Source organism: Equus caballus, chromosome 24 (genome assembly GCF_041296265.1).
Source record: "Equus caballus isolate H_3958 breed thoroughbred chromosome 24, TB-T2T, whole genome shotgun sequence".
NCBI lineage: Eukaryota > Metazoa > Chordata > Mammalia > Perissodactyla > Equidae > Equus > Equus caballus.
In genome coordinates, this window is record NC_091707.1 from 24,241,833 (window position 1) to 24,259,466 (window position 17,634).

Below are 17,634 nucleotides of genomic sequence, written 5' to 3' on the forward strand. Positions count from 1 at the left end.
GCAGCACTAATTTTGCGTACTTATTAAGGGTAGCGCTTTACACACTTTATTCCTCAAAAATCCTCATAACCCCTGACTAGGGTATCTTCAGAAGCAAAATCAGTGTTGTCTTGCTCTTGGTCCCACATCTAGTTATGCAGCAGAACCAAGTTCTGAAAACCTTATTTCCACGCTTCCTCCCCTCAACCCTCCCCCCCCCCCCCCCCCCCAATCAACCTAGTCCCAGTCTGGATTTGAACTTAATCTAGTGCTAACCAAGTTTGGAACAAAAGGATCTTCCCTATAGAACTGAATCTAGTTACTCCAATTAAAAAGGAAACAGTAAAGTGGTTGACTTCACGGTTGGAAGGCCATGCAGCGCTGACCCTTTGAGAAGCATCACCTGGGCAGCTTTGCTATGGCTACGCCAATCAGCCAGCGCCGCACAGGAGGCGAGAGCGCGGACGGAGCCACGCCGGCGCCGAGGTGCCTCCGCTCCAGGTCGCCCGCCCGCCGCGGCGGAAGCACGTCCCCGCCCCGGTTCGCCCTCAGGCCGCGGGGTCCGGCGCCCGCGGGCGGTTGCCTCCGCAGTGCCGGGAGGCGGCCCCGGCGAGGCCATGCACCGGGTGCCGGAGTTTTACTCGCGGAGGAAGCGGCTGGACGGCCAGGCCGCGATGCGGCGGGATGTAAGTGCCGCCTCGGCCGCCCCCACGCCGGCGGCCGGTGACGGCCGGCCCGCAGCCCCCTCCCGGCCCGCGGCGCCTGAGACGGCTGGGTGGCGGGGCCGGGCCGCCCGGACTCCTTCCGCCGCGGCCCCGCCCTCCTCCACGGGCGGGTCGCCGCCTGAGCCCCGGGGCGAGCGGTACTCAAAGAGCTACAGGCATATTTGCCTGCAAAAGCAGAACTATGAACGTGTACCCGGGAAACGGTCAGAATTGAATTCTGGCTCCCTACGCGGATATTTAGATAGTTATGAAAGTCCCACCTCGCCACCTCTAATTGGTTGGTTGCAATATAAATAGCCCTACTGGGGACGACGCCGTCCTGCTGTGGGTGGGATCCCCTGGTGGCGGGGCGGGGGAATGCTGGTGGGTTGTAGCCGCCGCTCGGTGAAAAGGGTAAACTTGTTCTTTGCGGACGTCCTCTGAAGGGCGGGCTCCGTGTTAAACAGGCTCCTCCTATTAGGGGGTGTCTGACGCCTCTAGAAGGTTGAGGCTGCTCTGGGCGTCAGTTTATTGTGGTCTGAGTCCCAATTAATCGCTAAATTGCTATGATGAGCCCTGAGCTAGTGCGGGCTAAGTGAAGTTTTCTTCCTTCTCTTTCTCCCTTCCATTATTCCTTTCTACTGAAACTACACCTAAAAGCAATTAAGAAAAGGATAAAATCCTAGCTTCAGATTAAGAAAAGAGAACACTTTAAGATCCTACATCTTTATTGAATAGAGTTAAAGGGCGACTAGTGGGAATTATTATTGAAAGTTCATTGTGACATGTGGATTCCAAATTGAACTTTTAATTATTTTTGCTGCAATCATTTCATTTTACAGCAACTGGGATTACGATTAGGGATGTGGTACTGGAAAGATGAAACCAGAAGTCTTGAATTCAGAAGGTAAATTTTAACAAAACTTTATTATAGCGTTTATAAAATTTACATGTGCTTGGGGTAAAAAAAATAATTCAAGCAATACAGAAGAGTATAAAGAATAAAAGAAATATCTGCTGAAATCCTACCACGGGAGATAACCAGATGACGAGCAGCTTTCCAGATAGCACTTTCTGGTACCATTTGGTGTTACAAGCGTTCTCCCTGTCTGTGTCACATTCAGCGAGTGTGATGTTTCAGGAGCTGCTCTGTGGCACATCTATCTGAGAGCAAAAACTGAAATCACTGCTCTGGAGAGGACAGATTATTCAGAAATACTGAAATAAATATTCTACGAAACACAAACTTTAGATTTTGACTCTAATATAACATTTAGACTTTATCTATGTTTAATTGATGTTAAATGTCATTATATTTATAATGGAACTATAAATTTCACGTGCTTAGCCAACTGCATTCCTGACCTCCAGCCCCATTTGTCCCACAGCCTGAAAGACGTATCCGTGTGAATCTGTCACAGCAACCTCAAACACATCACCGGTTTTGCCTCTTTTATCCTGTATATGAGTGAAGGGCAATCCCAGCCATCAGTTAACCACCCAAGCCAGACACTTGGGAGTCAACCTAAGCACCTGCCTCTCCCTCCACCTTCACATCCAGGTACCACATCTTGTCAATTCCATCCAAACATCCTGTCACTTCCATCTCTTAATTATTTTTCAGTCCTGCACCCTTCTCTCTATTCTTACCAACACAGACTTAGTTCTGACTCTCACAGTTTCTTACCTGTATAACTATCTGTAATCCTCCTACAACCAGCTAATTGGTCCCCTGCCTTTTTTTGAGCAGCTTTCCGGATTATCACTTTCTAATAACATTTATCAGCTACTTCCTGTGTACCAGACACTGTGATAGTCAGTTTACCAACCCTTTGAAACACCTGCATGTTAATCCAGTTTTACAGATGAACAAACTGATGTCAAAGTGTTAAGCTGTTTGAGGAAAACTAAGTGACTTGGCCAAATCACACAGCTCAAAGGTGTTTAAGATGATTTAAATCTAGGACTGTTTGGCTCCAGGCCCACATTCTTAACCACTTTATAAAATTGCCTTTTTGAGTTATAGAAATAGAGTTTTACGTTAATGGGAACATATTACACCTGCTGCAATAGATGGTAAATTTTACAAGGTAAAATTATTAGATTAGAAAAAACTAATTTTAATCTCCATTGAGAAAATGCTGACTCTATTAAAAGTGTATAGCTAAACTAACAATACGAGACACTGTCTACTGTACACCTATTATGACCTGAGTATTTGCATATTTTTCTGATTTTTGCAACAGCCATGGAAGGTGAGTGTTAATATCCCCATTTTATAGGTGAAGAAACAAGGTCAGGGAGATTAAGCAATTGAGCCAAAGTCACACAGCCAGTAAGTAGCAGAACTGACATTTTGAACCAAGATTTGTCTGACACCAAGGCCCTTTCTGCCACATACTCTGTCTCCCTCGACTACACTGTAAGCCCCTCAGTGGCAGGAACCGTCTTACTCATCTGCATGTCCCTGGAGCTATCTACAGAACTTCACAAAGCAGGCACTTACCAGATGTTTATTGAACCTGTTCAATAGAACTAGATTCAAGCAGAGGAAGACAAGAGGCAGGGGACCAATTAGCTAGTTGTAGGAAGATTAGAGATAGTTATGCAGGTAAGAAACTGTGAGAGTCAGAACTAAGTCCACGTTGGTAGGAATAGAGAGAAGGGTACAGGACTGAAAAATAGTTAAGAGATGGAATTGACAAGATGTGGTACCTGGATGTGAAGGTGGAGGGAGAGGTAGGTGCTTAGGTTGACTCCCAAGTGTCTGGCTTGGCTGGGATTGCCCTTCACTCATATACAGAATAAAAGAGGCAAAACTGGTGATGTGTTTGAGGTTGCTGTGACAGATTCACACGGATACGTCTTTCAGGCTGTGGGACAAATGGGGCTGGAGGTCAGGAATGCAGTTGGCTAAGCACGTGAAATTTATAGTTCCATTATAAATATAATGACATTTAACATCAATTAAACATAGATAAAGTCTAAATGTTATATTAGAGTCAAAATCTAAAGTTTGTGTTTCGTAGAATATTTATTTCAGTATTTCTGAATAATCTGTCCTCTCCAGAGCAGTGATTTCAGTTTTTGCTCTCAGATAGATGTGCCACAGAGCAGCTCCTGAAACATCACACTCGCTGAATGTGACACAGACAGGGAGAAGGACAGCAAGATAGCTTTGGGATTAGACAGAAAGATAATCATGGGAGTCAAAGTACATGTTAAAGCACAAGAAAATGCGGTTATAAATTTTAAGTGCCAACGTTTTCTTTTCTCAGTCTTCATGTATGTATTTAAAGGCTATCTCAATCCTCTCTTCATATCATGAAAATTGGACCATACTTTTTACTTATTGACCTTATTTGTAAATGAAGTTAGTTTGTAGTATTTTTCAAACTAATTTTCAGTGCTAATCTAATAATAACCCACCCCACGTGGCACTATTTCCTGTATGAGCCTACTGATAAATTCACAAGTAGTTTCACACTGACTTTCTTATTCATAAAATAGTCATATTCATAAACTAAAATTTCTTTTGGTTTGTTAGCAAATGATTCTTTTAAAAATGGCTTGATTTTATTTCCGCTAATTTTGGAGAATATATGTGGGATGGTATGATTTAAAAGGTAGAATGTATGACATTGTTGAGCAAAAATAGCCAGATATAAAATTGTAAATACTATATGATTCCGTTTATATAAAAATTTAAAGTAAGAGGCAAAACAGAACTGTGATGATAGAGGTCAGAATAGTGGTTACCTTTGGGGCGTTATTAACTCACAGCGGATGGGAAAAGGCACAAGAGAACCTTCGCAGGTGCTGGAAATGGCCTATGTATTGATCTGGGTGGTGGTTACATGGGTATATATATAGTAAAAAATCCATCCAGCTGTCCACTTAAGACTTATGCACTTTACTTCACATAAGTTATTCCTCAATTTAAAAAGTAAAAGAAAAGCAAACCCAAACTCCAGACAGTGTACACAAATTGCGGGCAGTTAGGAGAGATGGGGAAAGGAATACCATGAAGAATAGACGGGGAGCAGGCTTTTTATGGTGAAGCTGCTTTGTGTCTAAGCAAGTCTGTGGGAGACCCCTGAGTACCAGGATCACCTTGGGAGTCCAGCTGCTTGGGACAGTGCCAGGAAGAGCAAAGCAGACCTTTGTAGGTTTTAGGACAGACGTAGTGTTTGCATTTGATGGAAATATTGGTACTGATTCCCCTTTAAAGTCTAAGCATATCCTATCACAAATTAAAATGCAGGTTTGAAGTCAGAGAGGACTCGTGGGCTGGAACATGTTCTTTTTTTTAGAGACAGTACTGCAGAGACTCATGTCACCCCCGTTCATGGTGATGAGACAGCGCAGAGGCAGAGGAGGTTGGGAGAAGACAGTGGTGGGATGGGAGCTGCGGAGACAGAAGGCCTGTGGAGTCACTGCTCTTGTACCTAGTTCTGTTCGGAATCGCTCCACAGACCTTTACTGAGCATACATGATGGGATTGCGTCTATGCTCCAGAAAGCCTCCTTCCACGGTGGCATGGAGGGGCAAGATTAGAACTGGGGAGACAAGACCGTTATGCAGCAATCCCAGGGAGGGGTGACTAGGACCCAGGTGAAGGCTGGCGGGAGGGTGGAGAATCAAAGACTCATTCTAGAGGCAGCTGGAGGTAAAAGGCCTCATGTGCAGGAGGAAGTAGCTGGTAAGACCAACTGTAAGACAAAGGGAGGAGGCAAGAATGTCTGGGTCAGAGTGCATGATGATATTGTCCATTGAGATAAGGAAGGTGGGAGAGCTGGTACGTTTGTGGAGCGGGTGAAAGGTAACATGTTTACATTTTTAGACTTGGAGAATTTGACGTACCTGCCTGTGAGACCCTCAGGTCAAGAGTTCAGTAAGCAGGAGTTTGGCCCTCACGAGAGAGGCCGGTGCACAATTAGAGTAGGAAGTGAAATGATTGAGGCCAGGAGCTTAGGAAATACCTACTTTAAAGAATTATGAAAAAAATTTTTTAAATTATTTAAAAAATCAGAAAATATGAGTAAGCAAAAACAGGAAAACTTTATAATGAGATAATAGAAAATATATCTGTTGGTCTCTACCTCCTGTTCCTGGCACAGAGCTCCTAAAACCCTTGCAATTTCCTAAGTGATAGGAGCAGTAGGAGCATTTCTTGTTCTAGGTGAGGTGACTCTTAGTGGGCTCCTGGATGGCTTCTGGATGGGGGCTGGTCCCCAGAAAGATCAAGCCACGGTGAGAAGCTTGGAATTTTCAGCCCTACCCCCATCCTCCAGAGAGAGGAGAGGGGCTGGAAATGGAGGTAATAACTGACCGTGCCTCCGTGAGGAAGCCGCCATAAAACCCCAGTAGTACAGGAGTTCAGAGAGCTTCCAGGTTGGGGAACACGTCCACACCAGGAGGTTGACACACCCCGACCCCACGGGGACAGAAGCTCCTGCACTCAGGACCCTCCCAGACCTTGCCCTGTGTATCTCTTCATCTGGCTGTTCATCTGTGTCCTTTATCATGTCCTTTAATAAACTGGTAAACATAAGTATGTGTTTCCCTGAGTGCTGTGAGCAGCTCTAGCCAGAGGGGGTCATTGGAATCTCTGATCTGTAGCTGGGCCGTCAGAAGCAAGGCTGAGACTGGGCTTGCCACTGGCATCTGAAGTGGGTTGGCGGGGGGAGGTGGTCTTGTGGGACTGAGTTCTCAACCTGTGGAATCTGATGCTCTTTCTGGGTAGATCATGTCAGAATTTAGTTGAGTTCTCGAACAACATGTTGGTATCCAAGAATTGCTTGTTGGTGTGGGGAAAACTGTCTGCACATTTGGTGACCAGAAGTGTCAGAAATGAAGTGTTTTATGTGAGCAGCAAAGGAGACTCCCAGGGAAGAGAGCCAGGGGAGAACTGGGTTTTTCCCCTACTCAGGAAGGAAAAGGGGCCGGCCTGGTGACACAGCGGTTAAGTTCGCACGTTCCGCTTCTTGTCGGCCCCAGGTGCAGACATGGCACTGCTTGGCACGCCGTGCTGTGGCAGGCGTCCCACATATAAGGTAGAGGAAGGTGGACACGGATGTTAGCTCAGGGCCAGTCTTCCTCAGTAAAAAAAGAGGAGGACTGGTAGTAGTTAGCTCAGGGCTAATCTTCCTCCAAAAAAAAAAAAGGAAGAAAAGAAAATAGCATATGATCAATATTTGGGGCCGGCCTGGTGGTGCAGCAGTTAAGTTCGAATGTTCCGCTTCTCGGTGGCCGGGGGTTCGCAGGTTCGGATCCCGGGTGCAGACATGACACCACTTGTCAAGCCATGCTGTGGTAGGTGTCCCACATATGAAGTAGAGGAAGATGGGCACAGATGTTAGCTCAGGGCCAGGCTCCCTCAGGAAAAAGGAGGAGGACTAGCAGCAGTTAGCTCAAGCCTAATCTTCCTAAAAAAAAGGAAGGAAAAATCCTGAGTTTTTCCTTTATACCTGCCCAGCAAGAGTAACTGTTAGTATGTTAACATCTTATTAAATAGCTTCCCAAATCTTCTTCTATATGTGTGTATACCTACACACACATTTTAAAATTTACTACATTCTGGATTTCCATTTCTTTTTTCTCATCACAAACTTGTACATATGTACTGAAAAACAAATACATAAATGTGCAAAGTAGAAAGTGAAGATTCTACCACACTTCTACCCCCAAAGACCACCAGTGCACCAATGTTAAGGCTTACCACCTTATTTTTATTTTTTTGTGTTCAACGTACTGGTTACGTTTATTTTACAGCCTGTGGCCAATAATTCCAATATCTGAAATCGGCACGTTTGATTTTGTTGCCATTTTTTTTTCTTACAGCATTATTTTTTAAATGTTTATAAATATAAACGTTTTAAACTTTTTATTTATTTTTAAAGATTTTGTTTTTCTCCCAAAGCCCCCTGGTACATAGTTGTGTATTTTCAGTTGTGGGTCCTTCCAGTTGCGGCATGTAGGATCCCGCCTCAGCATGGCTTGATGAGCAGTGCCATGTCCCTGTCCAGGATTTGAACCAGCAAAACCCTGGGCTGCCAAAGCAGAGCGCGTGAACTTAACCACTCAGCCACGGGGCTGGCCCCCTAAACTTTTTATACTAGAAGATTTCAAACATAGACAAAAGTAGGGAGAATGGTATAATGAACCCCAGTGTACCCATAAAACTGCATCAACAACCACCAAATTAAGGTCAGCTTCATACCATGTACCCCCATCTATTCCTCCCCTTGATTATTTTGAAGCAAATCCCAGGAATCATATCATTTCATCTATAAATGTTTCAGTATGTATCTCAAAAAAATAAATACTCTCTTAAAAAATGTAACTAAATTACTATTTACACACCTAAAAATATAAATGATAGTTTCTTAACATCATCACGTATTCAGTTTTATTCAGATATCTCCTATTGTCTAATATTTTTTAAGTTGTTCCTATCAGGATACAGGTAATTTCCGTACATTACAATTGGTCTGATATGTCTCTTAGTCAGTGTGCATGTCTTAAGGTTTTTTGTTTGTTTGTTTGTTTTTGAGGAAGATTAGCCCTGGGCTAACTGCTACCAGTCCTCCTCTTTTTTTTTTTTTTGCTGAGGAAGACTGGCCCTGAGTTAACATTTGTGCCCATCTTCCTCTACTTTATATGTGGGACGCCTACCACAGACAGCATGGTATGGCAAGTGGTACCATGTCTGCACCGGGGATCCGAACCGGCGAACCCTGGGCTGCCAAAGCAGAACGTGTGCACTTAACCGCTGCGCCACCAGCCAGCCCCTTAAGGTTTTGATAGGTATCTTCACATGGCTCTCAGGAATAGCGGACAGGCAAAGAAAGAGGAGCTACCCAAAGAGAAAGAGTGATTAGACAGGTCAGAGGAAAAACCTGGAAAAACCCTGAGACACAAAGCCTTCCGAGTCAAAAGAACGTTTTCTAAGAAATGGGATTGGAGGGGCTGGCCCCATGGCCGAGGGGTTAAGTTCACGTGCTCTGCTTGGCGGGCCCAGGGTTTCACCAGTGCTGATCCTGGGCGTCGACTTAGCACTGCTCATCAGGCCATGCTGAGGCGGCATCCCACATGCCACAACTAGAAGGACCCAAAACTAAAATATACAACCATGTACTGGAGGGCTTTGGGTAGAAGAAGGAGAAATAAAATCTTTAAAAAAGAAAAAAAGAAAAAGAAATGGGATTGGAGTAGGGAGTGGTCAGAGCTCAGGGTGGAGCAGATACTGAGAAGAAGCCTTGGATTGATTTAACAAGTTAGGGATCGCAGGGGACCTAGATGAGGAGCAGTTTCAGGAGGGCAGTAGGATGGAAATCAGATAATAGCAGTTTGAGTGAATCTGAGATAAATAGGAGAAACTAGCAGAGAGAGTACTCTTCTCAGGAAGTTTACCAGTGAAGAAGGAAAGAGAGAGAGTAGCCTTTAGGAGATCCAGTGCCAAGGGAAGGGGATGTTTTTTTTCCTCCCCAAAGCTCCCCAGTACACAGTTGTATATATTTTTTTAGTTGTGGGTCCTTCTAGTTGTGGCATGTGGGACGCCGCCTCAACATGGCCTGATGAGCAGTGCCGTGTCCACACCCCGGATCCAAACTGGCAAAACCCCAGGCGGCTGAAGCGGAGAGCGCGAACTTAACCACTTGGCCACGGAGCCGACCCCTGGTTTGTTTTAATGGTAGGAACATCTCAAGTTTGTTTGTCTTGGGAGAAAAAAGAGATGGATTGGAAGGAAGGAGGATGGGAATGGGATCAAGAGCACAGATTAGCTTGGAAAGATAGAAGCAGCTTTCCCACTGACTGTGGTGGGAAGGAAGTAATACAGACGGGAAAGCTTGGGAATTGGAAGCTGTGCTGCTCTCCTTACTGAAAATAGGCCAGACCCTTCCAGGCTGCTACTGGGAGGAGAATCTTTTGGTAGCAGTGCTGTTGACCCTAACTCTTTCCCCTGAGACTGCTGCTGTCCTTGGGGTTCACTCATCAGTAACTGCAACCACTGCCACACTGGGCTGGGGCCAGGGCTGAGGAAAACCACATTCACCCAAGTACCCTGACCCAGTACCCAAATTGGGCCATTTCCTGAAGCCCAGGGGACAAGGGAGCCAGGGAAGTCTTCCCAGGGGATGTGATATCCAAGCCAAGACCTGAGGAGGAGTAGGAGTTGAGAAGGCAAAGGGAGATTTGGTTGGGGAGGAGGAGAGAGCATTCTAGGCAGAAGGAACAGCATGTGTAAAGGCCCAGACCTGAGAGGGCATGGGATGTATTTGAGACTGCGGGCAGTTCCATAGGTTGGGTATAGAGTTACAGGCGGGTATTAAGAGATTGATTAGAACCACGTGCATGATAAATAGTTTGGAAGGAGGCAAGACTGAAGGCAGGGAGATCAAGGAAGAAACAATTGCAGAAATTCAGTTGACAAATGATGGTGGCTAAATTTAGGATGGTGGCATGGGAGAGAGAGAGGTAGGCAAATTCAAGATATATTAAAGAATTAAGTGATTAGTGGGCAGAGAAGGCTGAGGGTGATGGAGGAATCAAGGATGACACCATTTTCTGGCCTGGACACCTGGTGGATCTTGGTACCCATTTGCTGAGATGGGGGAAATAGGAGTAGGAAATACAGGTTAAAGAGGAATGAGCTCAGTTTGGGACATACTGAGTTTCAGGTGTCTGTAGGATGCCTAAGCGAAGGTGTCCAATAGGCAGATGTATCCGTTTATAAGGCTACAGAAGGATCTGAACCTTAAATATAAATTTATGAGTTATCAGTGTTAGTGAAGTAGATGAAATTACTCAGAGAAAGTGAGAAGAGTAAGCAGGTGGAATCCTGAGAAAGGCCCTCATTTAAGGAGCATGCCCAGGAAAAGAAGCTTTTGAAGGAGACTAAGAAAGAGCAGCTACAGATGAGGGGTGGGGAAGGGAGTTTGGAGTGTCGTGAATCCAGATAATCTGCTTTGCAAAGCAACAGCTTGACCTCAGGGCTGATCAAGGTCTATCCCATCAATTTAACACCCTGGCAATCTCTTGCAGGGTGCTGATCTCCCTCCACAAAGGGTAGGCCACCTTTTACACCCACTAGCCAACCAGAGTTCACAGACTTCTGGGTATTCTCAAGTTCAGGTGGAGAGAAGACAATTGCTTTCCTCTCCCCTGCCTTGCAGTTCCTGGCATCTTTCCTGGATGAATGACACTGGAAATCTTCCCCTTCAGAGAAGACCTAGCTCCCTATTCACAGGCAGGTCTTACCTTAGTTGTATAGATTATACTCTGGGAAAGATAGCTGTGTCAGAATACAGCAGGACACCCGCAACCTCCATGCAAGATATGGACACACAGCGACTGGCGGGGAAGGGGTGGTCATTATTTCTTAACAGGCAGTTAAGGAAGAGACAATGGAGAGTGGTTTGGAGGGAGACCTGGGTTCAAATCCTAGCTCTGCCACTTACTAGGTGGTCATCATTTGTCAAGTTACTTAACCTCACTATCAGTTCCCTTACCAATAAAATGAAATAATAATGCCTCATGAGGAATAAATGAGGGTGTTGCATAATTCATCAGCATGCATGCTTGTTTCTCTATCTGTCAGAGAATACCTTTGTTCACAGGCCACATCTGGGTTGGCCCATGAAGCATGCCACTCTACACTTTACACAGTGTCAGAAGTCCTATACCTTCTTGTTTCAAGTGCCCCTACTCCCAGCTGGGAGAGAACCAGCAGCCTGTAGAAATCTTTGCCAAGGCCATTGACTCCCCTGAGAACATACAGCCGAGGAAACGCTACATCTCCAGAAGCCCCAAACTTCTCTTGTTTTTCATCATGGCCTAAGAGAAGACTCTGATAACCACCGAAGAGCTCTGACTTGTGTGGAAGTCAAAGTGGTCCAGCCCTCTGCATTATAGTGACGGGTTCTAGAGGGAAAATATGATTTTTTTTTCTTATTTATTTCAGGGCAAAGAGAAACAACATAATCATGTTGTGATATTAGGAAGGCACATAAACGAAATGTGGTCTGTGAAAGGACCAGATTCTAAGTGGGTTGCCAGATTGAGGGGGAGACTGGAGACTGCAGGAAGGTACACGACCAGCTCAGACTGTGGTTTGGGAGCCGATCCCAGGTGTAATTCAAAGGACAGTTTTCAGTTATTACTAGTGATGCTTCTTGCTGATTCCAAATGCACTTGAGCGTAGGCTGCCTTTAGAGCTATGGCAAGTCACTGGGAAAGAGAACCCATCTCAAAAATTGAGCTAGAGGATGACTTCAGTCAAGTGAAAAGCCACTCAGACAAGTGTGGAGTAGGGAAGGCATGACCAAAGGTCAGAGAATAAGGATTAGAGGTTTAGCAGTAAATGCCAGACCATTGGCTAAGGGCAGGCACTGCCTGCCACAAGTTTCAAACACTGGGGTGTGGATCAGACTCTCTGAGCCTTAGTTCTCCATCAGCAAAATGACAGCCATGTACTAGATGATCTTTTAGGTGTTCTCTAACCCCAAAATTCTATCATCTTATGATTTTATAATTCCAAGTTCATTGAATTAGTTCATAGACCTGATCTACAAGATAGTCTCAAATATATCCTTTCAAATTTCTTATTTTAAGTTTCTCTCAGCTGAAATCATTTCAAGCAAACTAATTAGGCAAGGAACTTTGAGTTATAGGGTTAGGACTGGGAAAAGAGTAGGAGACGGCAATTTCGTTTGACGTTAATTGAGATTGGGTGTTTCTGTCTTCTCTTGTCTTCTAGAGAAGAGAAACCCTGGGGAGGGCTGGTGAAGTGAGAGTTCTCTAGCCAATGGCTTGTAAGTGGCCAAAACACTGTGATGATCCAAGGAAAAACGTGGAAACAACTTTGTAATCTTGTTTAGGATAATTATATTAAGGAAAGAGGTACTAGTCTGCACACTGACGTCTAGCAAGCAGAATGCACTTCAAAGAGCCATTAGAAAATGTCTGACTCTTTGGGACGTTTGAGTATTTTGTTAAGGGCTATGAATGGAATAGAACAACATAGTATTTCTTCCTGTATCTCTCTATCAAATTCCTTTTTTAGTTATGCAGGTAGTAAATTGATACATTCTTGTTATTAAAAAAAATAATACAGAGGTATACGGATGTGGAAGATAGATTTCTTCCTTACCATCCCAGGTCTCTGCCCCATGACTTGACTAGAGATAGTCAAGGCCTTTAGAAGAGTTCACAGCAGTGACAACTGAGATGCCTGCTCTGGAGGCAGGATTGCCTGGTGGGGAGGCACATGGCTCTGTGGCTGGAGAAGCTGGGCCCCAATCCTGGCTTTGGCACTTGCTAAGTATCTTGGTCAAGTTACTTAATCTCTTTATAAGCTTTGACTTTTCTTATATGCAAAAATTGCAATAATGGTAATATTTTCCTCATAGAGTTGCTGTAAGGATCGAATGAGATGGTGCTTAAAAGTAATCAAAAAATCAGTAAATAAAAAAATCCTTCCAAACCGATCATGAGCTTTCTGTTTCTTGTGAAGTTACTGCAACCTTACCAGCTGGAACTGTTTTGTCTGGGGTAGTATTCTGCAGGCTACTGATACATAGAGGCTGAATATAAAGTCTGAAATGTTAATCTTTTTTCTAGATGATTGTTTTATCTGTAAATGCGTGAGTTGAGTACCACTGTACCTCAAATTCGCTTCAAGCTCCACTCGTAGTATATGCTTATCCTAAGATTCCATGAGCTGTAGTCATGACATGATTAGTTTTCCTCTGGGAAAGGGTTAAGTTCCTAATTTTCTTATTTCTCTTACAGTTTTTCATCTGCAGTAGATCTCAGGGAAAGAGGAAGAGGCAAAACAGTTCACTTTGCTGAAATTGATGGTCCAGCTTCAGACAGGTAGCTTACCTTCCCAGCAGGGAGGTGCTGCTCATATCTCCTCTCAGCAGAATAGCCTAAGCCTTTACAAATTCTGAGAAAATACCATCCTGTCATCCTAGGTTGAAATGCAAATACCTATCAAGGAAAGAACATGCACTATTTCACAATTGTGGTGGGAGTTACAATAATCCCGACAAATGTATCCCTCTAATAATTTGGCTATTAGCAAATTTTCAGCTTTTTATACTTTTTTTAAAATCTGAAAATGGTACATACAGCATAAGTAGTTGATTTAAATGATCTATTTTGGATGGGTGGTATTTACATTTTATGTCAGGCAGTCTGTATTCCTCCTACCCTAGCACACTAAATATAATGTTTAATAAAGTGAATTCCAAAATGATCCTACATTAAAGAAACACATACATGACACTCAGACTCTCATTAGGTTATAGTAAAAGCTTCATACACCTCAAGATAGAGTAAATACAATTAAAACCTTTCAAAGAACTACCAGAGACTGTCATATTCGAAAACAGGTTGACAGATAAAAGGCTTGCTTCAAGAGACGATAAATCACCTAAAGCCTTAGAGAAACGAGGTCAGCAAGGCAACGTTACACTGCATGATGCTAAATGTGAGTAAGTGTTTCCTCTTCCTTATGTCTGGGATGTGGTGCAAACCTCTGAGGCAGCTCTCTGTCCCTCTTTCAATTGTCCATCTTCTCTCCTTTCAGTTGTTGCTTTGCTTTTGCTACAAGATACTGAGATGCAGAGGATCTGTTCTTTTACAACGTTTATGAGGTATGGGATGCTTGTGAGACACTTTAGAACTTTTATCCTTTATTTTGAAGGAATTCCTTCTGAGAAATGATCACAAATCTGACTTTTGGAGAAAGGGCATGGGACTGGCTCTAGGCAAGCCATCCTCTCAGGACTCAGTCTCAAAGACTGAGACCAAAGAGAGGAAGCCAGAAGTCACAGAAGCCCCAAATAAAATCCCAGGGCAAGGAGTGTGGAGAGCAGGTTGTCAGAGTCCCACAAAGACTGCACTGTGTTTATAGACTATTAAAGATATACCGATTTATGGGAGATCAGTCTTCTCCACTAGTCACATGTGGCAGCCCCAACACGCACTAGGTGTGTGACTCTAGGTGAGCCTCTGACCTTTCTAAGCCTCAGTTTCCTCAGATATAAAATTGGTGCCTCCTAATGGTGACTTCATATGGCTGTGTGGGGAGGGTGCCTCACAGGGCTCCTGCACTTGTGAGTGCTCAGTGAGAGCTGGGTACCTGTGGCTACTGGCAGCCCTGCCACATCCCTCCGAATTCAGTGAAGCCTGCTTATGGCGAACACCTTCTCCGCCTGAATCTTCATTCCATGGCCGGAGCACCCTCAGCCTGACTACAGAGCAAGCTAGGAGCACCAGGGAGTCAGCACCCAAAAGCAGCCTTCAGTCAGGGCTGTGCCGAAGGGGGAGCTGATAGATAAATATCCCAGCTTCCATCTGTCGGGATAACTCTGAGAAGTCTCTGTGATGTCTCCCAGAGTCCCCCAGCCTGAAAGACATTTGTCGACAGTGATAACAAACTTGTTACCACCCTCTTTGTTGACTTCCTTCTCTTTGCTGTCTCACTTCCCCGCTCCCCCGCTGATGTTTCCTGAGATCACTTCCCAAGCAAACTGCTTACTCTCAAGTCTTTGTCTCCGGGTCTGTTTCTGGGAGAACCCAGCCTAGGACAGGTAGTTGTTAATATCATGAAAAAAATCTGCAATGCTCACCTTCATCCTGCTCTCACGGTATAGGTGAGGAAAGCATGCCAAAGAAAGAATTTCCATTTGGGGCTAGAAAGAAAGCAGCAAAAATCTTGTAAGAATATTTAGAAAGAAAACAACGGCTTCTAGTTTTAAAACAAATGAGATAGGCTTGTAAATCAGTGCAATCTTTTGGGAGAGCAATTCTTATGCAATTTAATATGCATATATACTGCATCCCAGCAATTTCGCTTCTAGCAAGTTACTCAAAGATATGGCTATAAGGATAATTATGGCACAATGGCTATAATATTTTTAGAAGACTTAAATATCTATCAATAGAGGACTAAATTGTGAAATATAGAATACTTATTCAGCTGTTTAAAAGAATGAGGAAAATCTATACATACTGTCATGGGGAGAGGTCCATGCTACACAGGGATGTGACAAAAGCAAGTTGCAAAGACTTGTGTATACAGCATTATCCCATTTGTTACCAAAAGTAATTTAAGGCATATATCCATGCTTATATATGTGTGTTGGTGGGGGAGGACATTATATATACTTGTCTATGCCTTAGAAAGTTTAGAAAGGATTCATGCCAAACTCTTCACAGTGGCTACCACTCGGGAGTAGGATAGTGACAAAGAAATGAGAGGAGAGAACTTTTACTTGCTGCATTTGTGTACATTTTGTTAAACGATGGAAACATATTGCTTGTACAATAAAAACTTTGTAAAAGTGGAAACTAATTCTTAAGCAAAACTATAATTTGGTATGTGACCTCGCCAAAAGTTTTGTCTACAAAAATCAGATTTCTTACATCTTCAAGAGGATAGTAGATAGAATTTTAAATGTTAAACTAGTCGTGTGATAACATGTATTTCTACTTATTCTTATGTTGTCTGCCTGTATATTTTTTATGAGAAGGTTTATGTTTGAAATATGTTAGCATTAATTTCCTTTTTAAAAAATCTCCCCATAGGAATAAGAATCTTGACAATTTCCTCATGGCATTATTGTACTATTTATCTCATTACTTGGAAAAAAACTCACTGGAAAAGAAACCCAAAAGTTATATGGTGTAAGTAGGATTTTGTAGTGCACCTTAAAGTTTTATCACTGCCAGTATTAAAACTAACTTTTGTCTAGAGTAAAGAAATGATGGAAAATTTTAAATCTTTGGAGTATACTAAAACATTTTATGTGGGAGGAGTCCACCAATTTTTAAAGCTCACTGAATAATTCAGATGGGTATTTTGGTAACAAAATATTCCAAATAATATAGATAGTGAAAATAAATAGTGCTGGCTGTCTAATAGAAATAAAATGAGAGCCACATATGTAATTTAAAATTTTCCAGTAGCCATATTATAAAAATGTAAAAAGATACAGATGAAATTAATTTTAATAATATATTTTATTTAACCCAATGACTCAAAAATATTCTCATTGCAACATGTAGTCAATAATAGGAAGTTATTGATGAAATGGTTTACTTTTTTTGGTAGTAAGTCTTTGAAATTCGGTGTCTATTTTACGCTTACAGTATAACTCAATTCAGACTAGCCACAGTAAGTGCTCAATAGCCACGTGTAGCTCATGGCTACCATATTGGACAGTGCAGATATAGATATTGTTTCTATGATTTTTATACTTACAAAGTTCTTGCCAAAGCATTTGTAAGCATCTAATAAAAAACCTAAGAATTTAAAAAATTAACAAATATGATCAAAATGATATTCCATATCACAGAAGAAAATAAGATCTTGTAGGCGACAAATGAACAATGTAACTGCTGTAGGCAGAGGTGGCTCAGAGTTACACAGGGCAAGAATCTGAGAACTCAGAGTCCAGAACAGAACAATGCCTCTCAGGCTGGGTGACCTTTTGCAAGCCCTAGATGGAACTTTCCAAGTGCCCCAGCTGCCCTGCCCAGTACATGCGGAACCAACCCAGTGATTTAGCTGTTAGGAATGCGGGTAGAGTCAGCAATTTGTTGCTGTAGCATGTTTTCAAAATGCGAAATCCTTGTGTACAACCAAGCAGCTTGAGAAACATTTTATGGAGAGATAAATGTATTTGGACAGCAGTTTTGTAAAGAACCAAATAAATAATTCAAACCCTCCTGCTCCATAAAGCCATCATAATATGCAACATCCGTGTTATTTCAGGGTTGCGTTTCACAGCAGAGCAGCCAGAGATCATGAAGTGTTTCTATGTAGCAAGCAAAAGGGCTCCAGCCAGCTGTGGGCTCAAAAGATTAGAGTTGTCTTACTATCCCCCAAAAGAAACTGATTCGACTTTGGTGGCATGTTAGGTTATATTTTCTATGA

The 17,634-nt window shown here is 43.1% G+C and overlaps 1 protein-coding gene across 6 annotated transcripts in view; it reads left to right on the forward strand.

The window, feature by feature from the left end:
• Positions 1-413: 413 nt before the first annotated feature.
• Positions 414-17,634, forward strand: part of PPP1R36 (protein phosphatase 1 regulatory subunit 36) — a 38,787-nt gene continuing 21,566 nt past the window's right edge. Inside the window, exons 1-6 of one of the 6 annotated variants that reach the window (XM_023627903.2) lie at positions 414-665; positions 1,526-1,590; positions 13,479-13,562; positions 14,084-14,181; positions 14,281-14,347; positions 16,284-16,382. In XM_023627903.2, the coding sequence (XP_023483671.1) occupies positions 597-665; positions 1,526-1,590; positions 13,479-13,562; positions 14,084-14,181; positions 14,281-14,347; positions 16,284-16,382 (482 nt within the window). In that variant the 5' untranslated portion in view covers positions 414-596. The other 5 variants (XM_023627904.2, XM_005605236.4, XM_023627905.2 and 2 more) reach the window with 5 other exon arrangements.